This window comes from Pipistrellus kuhlii, unplaced genomic scaffold (genome assembly GCF_014108245.1).
Source record: "Pipistrellus kuhlii isolate mPipKuh1 unplaced genomic scaffold, mPipKuh1.p scaffold_m20_p_18, whole genome shotgun sequence".
Lineage (NCBI taxonomy): Eukaryota > Metazoa > Chordata > Mammalia > Chiroptera > Vespertilionidae > Pipistrellus > Pipistrellus kuhlii.
Window position 1 is genome coordinate 20,366,741 of NW_023425493.1, and position 13,701 is coordinate 20,380,441.

Here is a 13,701-nt window from a genome sequence, read left to right on the forward strand (position 1 = left end):
ATATACTCTCATGTACTTCTGCCTATCAGAAATATGAAACCCAAATTATGTATACTTTTCAATTTTCTAGAAGTGACATTAAGAAGTAAAATGAAACAGGTGAAATTAGTTTGAATAACATATTTCATCTAGTCCAAAATATTGCATTGTCAATAATTAGAAAATTAATAAGCTATGTTACATTATTTCTTTGTATTCTAGGTCTTTGAAATCTGATGTCTATTTTTCACTTACAACACATCCCAATTCAAATACCTCATCTGTTTCATATTTCTTAAAATATATAGTTGAAACGGTAGATTCACCTGCCCAAATTGCTCCAGAGAAATTTAAAGTTTTTAAAATAACTGAATCAAGTTTTGTTTTTTAAACTGACTTCAAATAACTTAAAATTAAAGTGTCTTAGTTATAAGTGCCACATTTCAAAGGCTCAGCAGTCACTCTGGCTAGTGGCTCCCACACTGGGCAGCACCAGCTGAATGAATACTGCTTGCAACTGGTGGGCCCTCTGCAGCCTGTGTCTTGGTAGTCTTATTGATCAGTGGTTTCCAAAGTGACAACTTTCAGTTTTTAATAACAAAATTTACCTAAACTAGAGTCTGAGCATGGACCTGTGATTCCATCAGAATTAATTTCTTGAGTTTTAAATGGTGAATTAAATAACTTGCAATGGCTCCCTCTTGTTTTATGTGTAACTGGGAGCCTCCAGCTAAGACAAAGCAGCTATTCAGAGACTTCTTCCTGCTGGATGGAGGTACTAAGTGAGATTCTTTACAAAGAGGGAATATAGCAGGAGCTTAAAGGAGCATTTTGATAAGGAACAATGGGAGGCACAGTAGCCAGGCAGGTACTGCCTCAGGTTAAGCTGCTTCAAGGCACAGGATAGAATGTGCAATGCCAAGTTAGGAAGAGGGACCTTCACTCCTTTTGCCTAGACCCCCATGCAGATGTGGCATCGTGGGACCTCAAGTCAGCTGCCATCAGAGAACAGCTGTAGGAGAGGCTACAGCATAGAACAGAGTGTTTTCTTCGAGGAGGGCTCTACCTGGTTAGGAGTGGGGACCATGAACCCCAAAAACCTCCATTGGTGGGCAGCAGACTTAAAAAGAGGCAACCAGAGTGGGGAACACATCAGCTAGACTTATTCTGTGCATAGGCGAGGCTTCCCCAGGGAGAAATTTGATTGTGGTGAGGAGGGGAGAAAGGAGGCAGCATGCAGAGATTGAATTAGGCAAAAGTTGGCAGTTAACTAGTGAGGTTTGGGTATTCAAGTAACCTCAATCACCTCCATATATTACTGAGGTCTGGGAACATTTGGTGTTTATACTTCTATGAAAAGCAATAGGCTTACACTAAAACCTAAGGACCTTAGGAGACTGAGAAGATAAACAGTATTCAGTAATTGCTAAATGATGGGGTGGGATCCCAAGAGAGGCTATGGAATTGATTGCTATTAGGGCTTCACGATACAATACATTTTCACCTTGTCTAGGGAATTAAAAATAGGCTAGACTGTTAGCATGCAAAAATCTAAGACAAATCAGGGTTTCCTACTCCCAGAAGCTTGTGTACATGGCAGGTGATATCAGAGGAGCTTCCAGGACATGTTGATGTAGTGTGACCGCTGGGACATGGGAGTTTTATGTGCTAAATTTGGGAAAGTTCCAGGCAAACTAAGTGAATTAGTCCTCTAGGGTAATAATGAATAAAGGAACATAGAATGTTAAGAAACCAAAAGGGGAATTCCACCTTTACATTGGTGCATTGGTGATTTTATAAAATAGCTGCAAACTACATTGTATGAAGGTCTTCTAAGGTCCAATAAGTGGCACTCAGAAAATTAGACTGGCCTTCCTCAGATCACACCGCTAGTTGGGAGTGATAAGCACTGATCCACCAGTATCCTCACATCCTCTTGTAGCATCATTTGACAAGTAATCTTCTTTCCTACATATATCTTCCATGGACCACAGTTGTTCTCTGAAACCTTAAAAGCCACCCACCCACCCCCCTAGAGTCAGCCTCAATATCTCAGTATTGTGAGGTCAGATCTAAATAAATGTGAGTCCCTCTTGAACTATGCAGGAATGTGAGTGACCTCACAAGTTCACTGCCAGGTCTCAGAGTGCCCTGTCACTTCCTTTTCCAAAACAAGTCCCACTGAAACTGTAGGCAGACCCTCCTGCTCAGAGCACGGGTTCTGCTCTCACACTCCCATGCACCCAGCACTCACCTGGCCACCTTCCCATCTCCACAGTAAGGAGCCCCATGAATGTGGCTCAGAGGCGGTGAAGCTTCTCCCAGCTCTGCTCCTGCCACAGCTTGAACTTGGTACTGATATGCCTGCCCAGGTGTGACCTCCCTGTGGAAACCAATGGGCTGTGATTACCACATCCAGAATGTTTGCAGGAGTTTAAAATACATGTTATGGGGAGCATGAATGCTAAACACATGCCACATATTTCTGAAAGCAAAGACCAGGGCACGCAGTCTCCAACAGCAGCCGAAGGTTTAAAGCCATATTCATTTCAGTATTCCCCGTGCATTGCACATAGTGAGCATGCAGTAAATCAAGGCAGAATTAAGAGTGAACTAACAAACAGTCCTACAAAATCTAGGAGGGTGGTATTTCCAGTGTATCTTTACCATGTTTAAAAGTAACGTCAGCTATTTAAAAAATAGTGTATTTGCAAAGTAACCAAAGAAAAGGAAGATGAAACTTCAAAGTTTGGGCTCAGCAAGGCCCTTTTGTGGATTACAGGTTTTTTTGTTTGCTTGCTTGCTTGCTTTTGTCTCTTGAGAAAAATCTTGTCTTGGGTACACTGAATACATAGTGAAAGAGCATTTTCTCCTAGGAGGTAAGAACACCTTCCATCATCATTTTGGGGATGCAAGAAACTCCACAATTAGAAATGTGTTCAATTACTCCCCACCTCCGAACCTGTCAAAATGCAACACTCCAGGTGTGGAGTTATATCACTTGGCAGCAGAGATGGATGGAGTCTACCAGGCTCTCTCCAAAGTCCACGTGGACAGACAGGTGGAGAGCATGAGGGAAAGGACATTTAGAAGGGGTAGGGGCTTGAAAGGGGGGCTGCTGGTTCCAGAAACAAAGTCTTCCTTCATCTTATTGTACTGCAGTGCCTGCCCTGGAAAACTACTGCCAAATCCAGATGGGCTTGTGGGCTGGGAGCGCCTTCAGAGGCAGGATCTCAAAGGGTTGTTAGGACTCCCACCTGTGGCCACTGTGAGTGTCCTGCCAGGCAGGACCTTTTCTTTGCCACCAGGCTCTTCACCTCAACCACAAAGCATCACGCTCTCACTTGATGCTGCCACCACCAGACAAGAAATGTCATGGGGTTTAAAAACACTGTTAAAAAACTCTGTACTGGCTTTTAGTTTTCCTATATAATAAAAGGCTAATATGCAAATCAACTGAACAGCAGAACAACCAGTCGCTATGACACGCACTGACCACCAGGTGGCAGAGGCTCAAAGCAGGAGCTGCCCCCTGGTGATCAGTGCGCTCCCACAGGGGGAGCACTGCTCAGCCAGAAGCTGGGCTCATGGCTGGTGAGTACAGCGGTGGTGGCAGAAACCTCTCTGGCCTCCGTGGCAACACCAGGCCATCAGTCAGACATCCCCTGCGGACTCTCAAACTGTGAGAGGATGCAGGCTGGGCTGAGGGACACTTCCCTCCTCCCACCCCCACCCCACCCAGTACACGAATTTCATGCACTGGGCCTCTAGTTTTAATAGAAAAGACATCTAATATTACAGACTTTTACATTTCTAAATTAGCTGTCTCTGGGGAAGCAATCATCTCATGAGAGTGCCAGGTACTTTCAAAAGCAAATCAATCCTCATGGCTTCCCTTTACCAAGAAGTTTCTGTTGGATTTCTCATCCAGCTACTCATAAGTCTGACACTGTGCTACGGCTGGAAAGGGATGGGGAGGGGGCCCCAACCTTTCATGATGTGACATTGTAAAAGGCAATCTGTTACTAAGGAAAGGAAACCAAAATGAGACTAGGTCAGAAAATTAGATTTTAATCCTGAGACAACCATTTTCTAGCTCTATTCAAACAAATCACAGTTAAGCTAGGTTTTCTCATCTACAGAATGGGATACTATTGACCTTAAAGAATGTGTATTAGCGTGTGTGTGTGTGTGTGTGTGTGTGTGTGTATGTGCAGTTATTAAGTTAGATAATGAGTGTCATGTTAACTGCCCAATTAGAGAAGCTCAAAAATGATATTCTTTTAAAATTCATCCCTATTTGCATGAGCTTTTGGACCATTTCACTGTTACAATTTGGAGAGCAAGTAGGGGAGGAAACTGTAGGAAAGCTCAAGGTGAACATTTGTCTCTACTGTTTTGTATCTGGGGCAGATGGCTCAGACTATCCCAGATGTGCCCCTGCTCAGTCATGTGAGTTTACTATTCCTTTCCTTAATGGATAAGGACTCACCTGCCACCCCTGAATCAGGAATTGACTTAATGTGGCTACTGGAACATTATCATGAGTAACATATAAGCAAATGCTTGAAAATGTGAGGGTTTGGGTCTGTCTGCACTCCCTGCTGCTGAAGAACCTGCCACACTCAGGAGGAAAAGCACAGGCCACGCCTACTGGGCAATGAGGATTGTGTAGGAGGAGGCCTTGGGTTTCCCAGACATGCCAGCCACCTCTATCAAGCCTCCAGTATATGCATGAGGACATCCTGAGCCATCTAACCCCGGCCAAGCCAGTCCCTATGGAGTCACCCAGCCAACCCATAGAAACATGAGAAACAGTGTTTGTTGTATTAACCCACTATGTTTTGTGTTTATTTCTAATTTGGCAAAATATAGCACCTCTGATAAATCTTGTTTTACCCTGAGTTCTGCCCTTAGGGGTAGGGAGAATTTGTCTTTGGTGATACCAGCCTCCCAGTCTAGACACTGAACTCTTTTAAGCCAGTGACCTCCTCTTAGTCTGTGTCCATGTACTGGGCACACAGTGCTGGGAACACAGTAGAACTCACTAAAAGGAAGGCCAGAAGGAAGAGCAAGAGGAGAGTTGGGAGAAAAGGAGAGAGAGAGAGAGGAACAAGTAAAAGAGAAAGCATGAAGTGCACATCATGGGTGGCCAGAGACCGAGAAACACCATGGTTTAGAAAGCCCCACTTCCAAACTCACGTGTCCGTGAACTTCCTGTGAGGGTGTGTGGCCACGGCAGGTAAGCCACTGGCAAAGGGGGGTTCCCGGAGCACCTGATAACGCAGGGGCCGGCAGCCAGAGCAGAGAGGGCTGTGAGGCTGAGACGTCAGGAGGGCAGCATCCACCTCCAGCCGTTCATCGAAGGTATACAACTTCACCCCCAAGACCTTGCCGTCAACATGTAGCTTGATGGTGAGTGGGGTGTCACAGAACGTGTCCAGGGGGCCCAGGTGCACAGACTTCTGATGTTCAAGCAAGATTTCTGTGTCCAAGAGTGCCTGGGAATTGTCCACAGAGAGATAGGTGACCCACAGGGTGAGGGTGTCAGCGTGCACTGGGTGCTGGAAGAGCATCTCCAAGCTGCAGCCTTCCACCGGGCAGGGCACCGTCATGTTCATGTGGTACAGGTGCAGCTCGGGGCTCCAGGCCTGCAGGCTAGGCTCACAGGGCTGATCCACATCGGGGGGTCCTGGGGGAGGTGGACAGAAAGACAGATCTATCAGGCACGGCCATCATAAGCCTGCAGGTGAATAGCCCATGGTGGCAGCCATGAAGAAGAATGAGGAAAAGGAAAACTTTGAACAAATTCCTACAGAAGCTGGTTAGCTGAGTGGGTTAGGTCTCAAGTACAACTGAGGACACAGGAACAACAACTCAAAAGTACTGTGTCTCGATCCACGTCTTCTACTTGGTGTCTTTTAACAAAAGCTCCAGTAGAGCCCTAGGAGTCCTGTGACCCAGATGCCAGGTGGGAGCCTGAAGCCAGGCAGAGAAGCTCAGTCGCTGTCCTTGTCCTTGTTAATAATTAGGATAAATTAATGCTTCTGATGTCCTGTTTTATTTGTAAATAAAGCCAATGTCTGCTTCACTCTGACACCACACTGTTTAACTGGGCTCCACAAAACTTTCATCCCCTAAGGTGGCGCCTTTGCAGCCATGTGCTCGGCTTAAGTGCATGGGAGCATGCAGGTTGCTGCATGGAGAAAACGGCAGGCAGGAGAGAGGACACTTTTTCTTGAGTGGAAAGCAATGGAGATTCAGTATCCAAGCAATATTGTATTGGTGAAAAAACAAATATCACAAGTAATATAAAGGCTGGCTCTATGGAAAAAATCTCCATGAGACAGTTTTCTTTTTGTCACATGGGGGAATTGCAGAAAAAATGCTAAATCAGGAATGAACAGAGCTGGACTTCAACCGGTGCTATGTGGCTGTTTAAGCTTTGATATCCTCATTTATAAGTACTATTTAACCCCTGTTTTACTAGTTAGTGTGAAAGATTTATACAATGTTCCAGAGGAACATTTGCAAAAATAGAACTATGTAGCCCTTCAGAATATGTAAAATAAACAATATGACAGAGGAAACATGTTCAAATCTATGTGCGTGTGTGTGTGTGTGTGTGTGTGTGTGTGTTGTTCTGTGTGTGTGATGTATATGTGTATTACATCTTATGGTCTTTACTATTTTTTGCCTATATGGTGAATCCATTCATTAATTCATTAATTCAACAAAAATGTACTGTGTACCTCTTTTACACCTAAAACTCATCTAGATATTGAAGGCGGAATACTGAACAAGAGAGGTAAAGGTCTTTCTTTATATATTCTACAGTAGGGTGACAGGTGCAACAATAAATAGTAGAAGGTAGAGGGTATTCCAGGTGGTAATGACATCTTTGAAGAAAAGTGAAGGAGAATAAGGGCTAGTGAATGATGGGGTAAGGCTGGAGGATATTTTAGATTATGGGGACAGGGAAGTTGTCACCAAGAAGACAACATTTAAGCAGAGCATATGGCTGGTTCAAATTTCTATTCCCCATAGAAATTAGAAAGTATTTGGTGGTCAATAAGTGTTCCTTTGGTGACATTAAATAGGTTTTGAGCACATTTATAAATATATGTGTTTGTGTATGCTCTGCTGATTATTCGACTACTTTCATTGTGTATATTGCAAATATGACTTGGTTCTTCACCTTTTCAAAGCAGAGGAAGACCAGTATTTCTTAGCACTATTTTCTGATAGTTGTTCCAAAACACTAGCAACCCTTTTGGAAGTGACCCCTAATGAAGCAGTATATATTAGAAAGTTTTTATTATAATCTCATATTCAAACATGACACTGAGGCCCTAAAAGTTGACCTTGTTTGCATGAAGACACAAAACAAGGAACCCAGAACTTCTCATTCCTTTCATTTCTACCAGATAACTTTAAATTAAAGAGAAAAAGTTCAGGGACAGAGTGTTAAATGGGCACTAAAACACCAGCCCAGGACAACAAGGCCAGAAATGGCCTTGTATGAAATGCCAATCTCTAAATAGCCCATGCAATGCCAACATAAATTTTATAGAAACTATCTGTTCTGCCCTGGAATCTCTCAGTTGGAAGGAGTCCTATACGAACAATTGGATAAACCGTCCTGCTCAAGCCTTCTCCATGAGGGTCCTGTCATCTGAGGAAGTAGGAGCCCATGGGGACAGCTGGTGAACAGTGTCAGCTCCTAGGCCAATGTTCTCCATTTGTCTTGTCAGACTCAAGCCTGGAAAGTAACTCAGAATCTTGTCCAACATATCTTACTGAGTAGCTTTTAGGATCTTAACAAATACAAGAAAAAGAGAAAGAGGGTGATTAGATAAACACTGAAGATGGAGAGGATGAAGAAGTTAACCCAGTGATCAGGTGCTAACACTCATGGACCAACATTTTCTGGACTTGAGTTACAATAACATTCATGCTCTGATTTGTCTGAGAGGCATGTGAGTGAACATATAACTGAGAAGCTCGGGGAGACAGGAGAAGAGACAGCGAAAAACATCCCCCCTCTAAGAGCCCAGCTTAGATTGTAGCCAAAGCACAGTCAGTACCAGTGATTAATAGACTCATAAAATGGCAAAAATGAGAATGCTCCACTTGGAACCCCTAGTACACCCGTGTCTGAGTATTCCCCTGCAACGTGTTCTCCATTCCTCTCCTAGGAGGGAGGGACAGGTGGGCGGGCACTGTCCTGTGGCACCAGGTGCTGTAAGCACCTGAAACACCACGTAAGAGCAGTCGCATCCTGAGGTCACCTCCTGCTTTAGCTGACTTCCCCACCCCTGTCTTCCATGCTGACCTTGGCCTTACCACAGCCACTTTAAGCACGTGTAGGACATCCAGCACACAAAGGTACCAGGGAGTGTGTTTCCCAATAAATCACACACATACACACTCTCACACATTTGCACACCACATCTCCACTCTCCACCTCAACCTCCATTCTCACCAACCACCAGGGTTAAAGAAGAAAGCCATGGTCCTTACCCACTGCCTCCTCTGGAGTCCAGTACCCCGAGGAGTCGCACACCCGCCGGGAGGAAGCTGTGTGTACGTACTGACGGAATGTCCCATCCTCCGTGCAGGCACCACACATGCTGCCTGGGACCCTGGAAGATGAGGGGGGAGATGGGGAGACTCCATCAGATGGCTTGGAGAGCCAAATTCAGATCTTTGAGAATGGGGAGTGGCAATAGGTTGTGAGACCCTAGGGGCAAATGTGGAACAACTATTTATCTCATTTCCTTCTTGAATGAACCTCATCTTCACAAAATTCATAGAGACACGAGAAATCTTGAGGTTAGGAAGCAGAAGAACCTAAACCCTAATGGAGGCCTGTGGAGATGAACATGGGCAGTTCCATCCTCAAGCATTCGACTTAGAAGACTGCACCTGCATCTTCCAACAGAAAACTCCTTCCTATGCTGACTCTCGATAAGTCACCTGAGGACCCTGCATTCCCCCAGCTAAAACAGGCACTGATTTTTAGAGTACATGTGGACTTCTGCTTTAAACTCCCTACTTTTACTCGCATGCATAAAAGTACTATGAAATGTAATGCCCTGGCTCTCCATCACCTGTGGGGCTACAGCTGAATTCCTTACCATGATCCAAGGTTCTTCATGGGACAGTTCTTCATGAATTTTATGTCCTCATCACAATAAACTAACCACCATTCCACAAATATATCAGACCCTTCACGGGTTCTGTAAAACATGTTCTCTCTCCTGCCAAAGAGCCTTTCTAACCCTCTGTTTAGCCAACTCCTACGTATCCTTCAAGGCCCATTCAAATGTAACCTTGGCAGAGGTACTTAGTCCCACTCCTCTGAGTGGCCTGCACTCTGTCCTCCTGGCATCTCCTGCACACTGGCTCCTACCATAGGGCATCACTTTGAGGTATTGATAATCCCCGTCCCTACCCTTTCTCCTTTGCCTGTGAGCAGGTTCAGACAGAGCTCTGCTCTATGCCCAACCGTCAGCATAGGGACTGGCCACAGCAGTCCCGCGGGGACAAAGTGGGGTGTATGGGCATACCTAAGACTATTCAGAGCCTAGGAAGAACTCTTCAAGCATCATATCTGCAGTGACTGTGAAAAGCATGAACAACAGCTGAATAAGGAGGGGCAGTTGAATAAGGAGGAAGCTCATCTCTGATACTTTGAATCTTTTTAGGAGCCCAACTGTGAACACACATCTGAAAATGGAGGTATGGAATCAAGGTCTCTCTGTAAGGAGGGGAAAAGCAACACCTGGTGACATAATAGAAACAATAGTATTGTTGAAGGAAGGTCATAATTACTATGCTACCAGCCCCTCATATACCAAGCATGGTGCCATGAGGTGGTTTTCATAAATTATTGCTCATCCCTGTAAGAAGAAGTCTGTTTACAAATGAGGACCCTCAGCTTAAGGAGATTAGGCAAATAGCCTAAGGTCACAAATTCTTCAATTCCTATAAACCAGTTCCCAAATACCAGGAAGCCTCCAAGACTCTGGCAAGGGCAAGGGTTCGTTAGCTCCAGCCTCTGCTACAGTCAACACTGCGTAGGTGAGGACACAGCTCCAAACCACATTCCCCTAATGCACTTGGCCCTTCCGGGGCGCCACCAAGTGCGTGTTCAGACTCCTTGCTGACCTAAGGACTCCAAAGACCCACTGGGGAGACTTACGCTTAACATTCATGCTCTGGGGAGGAGTGGAGTAAACAGAGCTCCCAGCATGACACAAATTGCTGGGTGTGTGACGTGCATCTCCTCGGACACACGTGTGGGGAGGCCTCAGCACTGCGGCCACCGGCCTGGGAAAGGGAAAAAAACACTGCCTTTCTGCCAACAGCCTCGAGGCGAGTCAGCACTGATGTCTGCATTATCGCAATGTCTGTACCAGAGCGAGAACGGGAAGATTAAATTGTTTACATGTGTTACATAAACGGATGTAAAACTCTGGTTTGCACATGCCCATGAGGACTCACTGTTCAGCCAGTCCACCCCAAACTACACAGGCAACACACACAGAAGTGGATTCTTACACACATCACAGGGAATGAGCCAACTCACAAAGAGAGACCCTGAGTGCTGTGGTGCTGGGACATTCAAGAGTGCTTTATAGGCCCTGGCCAGGTGGCTCAGTTGGTTAGAGCATCATCGCACATGCCAAAAAGGTTTGAGATCAATCCCAGGTTGCACACATGGGAGGCAACCGATCCATGTTTCTCTCTCACACTGATGACCCCCCCTCCCCCATTCACTTCCTCTCTAAAAATCAATTTTAAAAAGCATGTCTTTGGGTCAGGATTAATAAAAGTGCTTTATAAAATTGCGGGGTCCAAATGATGTCACCAAGGTATCAAGGACAGGTGGCAAGATCCCAGAAGGATGGGATCACAACTTGGAAAAATGATTCACCTGCTCTGCCCCATCCCTGTGTCTCCCTGTCCCTTCCTCTCTCTTCCCCCTCCCCCCCAAGCTCTGGGGGAAGATGGGGCACAAGAGAAACATGCTCCAGGGACAGTCAGCATCTTGGCTGGGCCTGACACTGGAAGGAAAGTGCAACACAGAGCAGGCTGTGTCTACCTGATAATGAAATAGCCCTAATTGAAAAGAAATAATATATTCCATGTTCCCCACTTCTGAAGTTTCACTGGATGTCCTCAAATTTATCTCTGTAGTTGTGGGTGCTCAGGTAAGCCCCAAGTGCTTCTCTATGCTTCAATGAGTATGTCATAGCAGGAGTATGCTTACTATAAGGACTAAATGAGGAAATTACAGGTGAGATGCCTCCCACATAGAAGAACCAGACAGACCAAAGCCACTCTCAGAATGAAGTGGCAGGATTGGAAAGTTGGAGGCCCGCAAGGATCACAGGTGGGGTTCTCATCCTCGTTAAAACACATCCATTCCCCCATCCTCCCACCAATTGTCAGAGGTCATCTTTTCCTACCTTCTCCCCTTTGGAAAAAAATTTCCCTAATGTGAATTTACACCAATATGTAAAGGACAAATAAAAGCTAATATGGGTATAATGATTCTCTTCAATAAGCAGGTATTAGGTGTCTACTGTGGCAGGCCAAGGGACAAAGGTGTAAAAAACAGATGCTCCTGCCCCCAAGGAGCTGCCAGTTGAGTAGGGCAGACATAAAAATGAACAGATAATGACTGATCCACGAGAGGGCAGCCATAAATGGGGCAGGTACCAGGTACACTTAGAGGCAGAGAGGGCACCAGATGTCGACATAATCCAGATAAGCCCCTGATGCACAGCTTGTAGGAAGCCTGCCACCCACCAACTCATCCCCAGAACTGCTTTCTTCCCTGCCCCACCACCACTGTGCAAGTAGCAGCCTCTGTGCCACCTTGCACTGAGAAGGGCTGATCTTGATCAGATCTGTCAACCTCATCATAGCTCCTGGCAGCTGGCCAGAGGTGACATTCTGCAGGAAACATCTTCCAGGCCCCTCGCTGAGGAGTAAGCATGGGCGCTAAGGTGCGGAGCCAGGGGCTCTGTTAGGGAGATGGGAACTGAGCAGCCAGATGGAGGCTGGAGGCGGCAGCCTTCAGTGGCTGCTCATGTTCACAGCTCCCACTGGGATGCCCCTGACTTCACACCCTCCCCTAGTGCAGAAGAAAAACCACAGCGCAGCCATGGCAAGGACCTCTCACCTGTCATACATGACTCCACTAATCGGAGGCAGCCAGTAGATAGTGAGGGATGTGTTGGACTGCCCAATGACCATGGGTGGGATAGGAATGGGGGTGGGCTTTCGGCTTTGACTCCATTGTTGATACACAAGGTCCAAATAGCAATGCATTCGGGCCACTTGGTTAGGAGTGAAGCTGTCAGTGCAGTCATCATCTGTGGGAACAAAAAAGGAACAGGGGAAATGGAGGTGCTAGCCTGCAAAATCCACCTCGGTGGGACAAGCTCTGCCTCATTCACACCTGTGTCACCAGCCCCTAACACAACACCCCACACTTGTTAGGCCCCATAAACACCTGTTGAATGGATAAATGTATTCTGTTCCAGAAAATGTCTGTGTTGGGAATGGGAAAGAGAAGGCAGAGAATAGCATTTGCTGTCTCTAAACCTGGCCATTACCTTGATGTTGGGCTGGGCCAGATGGGCCCAGGGGTTCAGGGCTGCTCTAAGTTGATGGTTGCCTATTTGGGGATCCACAAGATGGCAGTGTTTCAGCATATGCCTTTTTATTCGGGAACATTTGTGGAGTTGCAGACACCTGCTCCATGCCCAGTGACTTTGGCAAGGGTGAGTGAATATTCAGTAAAGATGCTCAAGGGGAGACAGAACCTAATGTCAAGGAGGCAGTAGGACTGGAACTGTGGTCCCCACCTCACTTTCCAAACTGGTAAAATCTCCCTATTTGATCTTTCCCCCCAGGGGTAGAAAGGGAGTTATCTTAGTTTCAGGGCCTCTTTTAAAAAAAATATTTTTTAATTTTATCTTTATTTTTTATTTATTTAAAAATTTTGTGTGTCCTTATCCCCCCCAATATTCCCCCATCTCCCCCCCCCCCCATTCATGCTCTCACCCCCGTTGTCTGTGTCCATTGGTTAGGCTTACATGTATGCATACAAGTCCTTTGGTTGATCTCTCCCCCTTACCCCCACCCTCCGCTACCTTCCCTCTAAGGTTTGAAGGTCTGATCGATGTGTCTCTGTCTCTGGATCTGTTTTTGTTCATCAGTTTATGTTGTTCATTATATTCCATAAATGAGTGAGATCATGTGATATTTATCTTTCTCTGACTGGCTTATTTCACTTAGCATAATGCTCTCAAGTTCCATCCATGCTGTTGCAAATGGTAAAAACTCCTTTTTTAATAAGAGCGCACCAAACACTCGCCCCTGCTGCTTCTTTTAACAAAATACATTTTATTGAGTTGCAGAAAGAGACAGGGAGAGAGAGAAACATTAATGTAAGAGTATAATATTAATCAGCTGTCTCCTGCACACTCCCACCTGAGGATCAAGCCCACAAGCAGGGCATATGCTCTGACTGGGAATCAAATAAGCAACCGAGCCACACTGGCCAGAGCTGCACCCTGCTTCTTAGATGTTTCCTCTGCCCACTTGAAAACCAGGACTTAAATAGCTCTGCCCTCTGCAGCCCACTGTCTGGTTGCTCTGCCCTGTGACCTTGTTGGGGGAAGAAGGGAGGCTGGTCCTTAT

At 45.8% G+C, this 13,701-nt stretch overlaps 1 protein-coding gene across 2 annotated transcripts in view; it reads right to left on the reverse strand.

Annotated features, from left to right (window-relative positions):
* PAPPA2 (pappalysin 2) overlaps positions 1-13,701 on the reverse strand; it is a 295,333-nt gene that overhangs the window by 104,237 nt on the left and 177,395 nt on the right. For both annotated transcript variants that reach the window (XM_045583190.1, XM_036442074.2), the window contains exons 6-9: positions 12,176-12,368; positions 8,503-8,624; positions 5,182-5,671; positions 2,234-2,362 (exon numbers count right to left, since the gene is read on the reverse strand). In XM_045583190.1, coding sequence (XP_045439146.1) covers positions 2,234-2,362; positions 5,182-5,671; positions 8,503-8,624; positions 12,176-12,368 — 934 coding nt within the window. The remainder of the gene's footprint in view (positions 1-2,233; positions 2,363-5,181; positions 5,672-8,502; positions 8,625-12,175; positions 12,369-13,701) is intronic.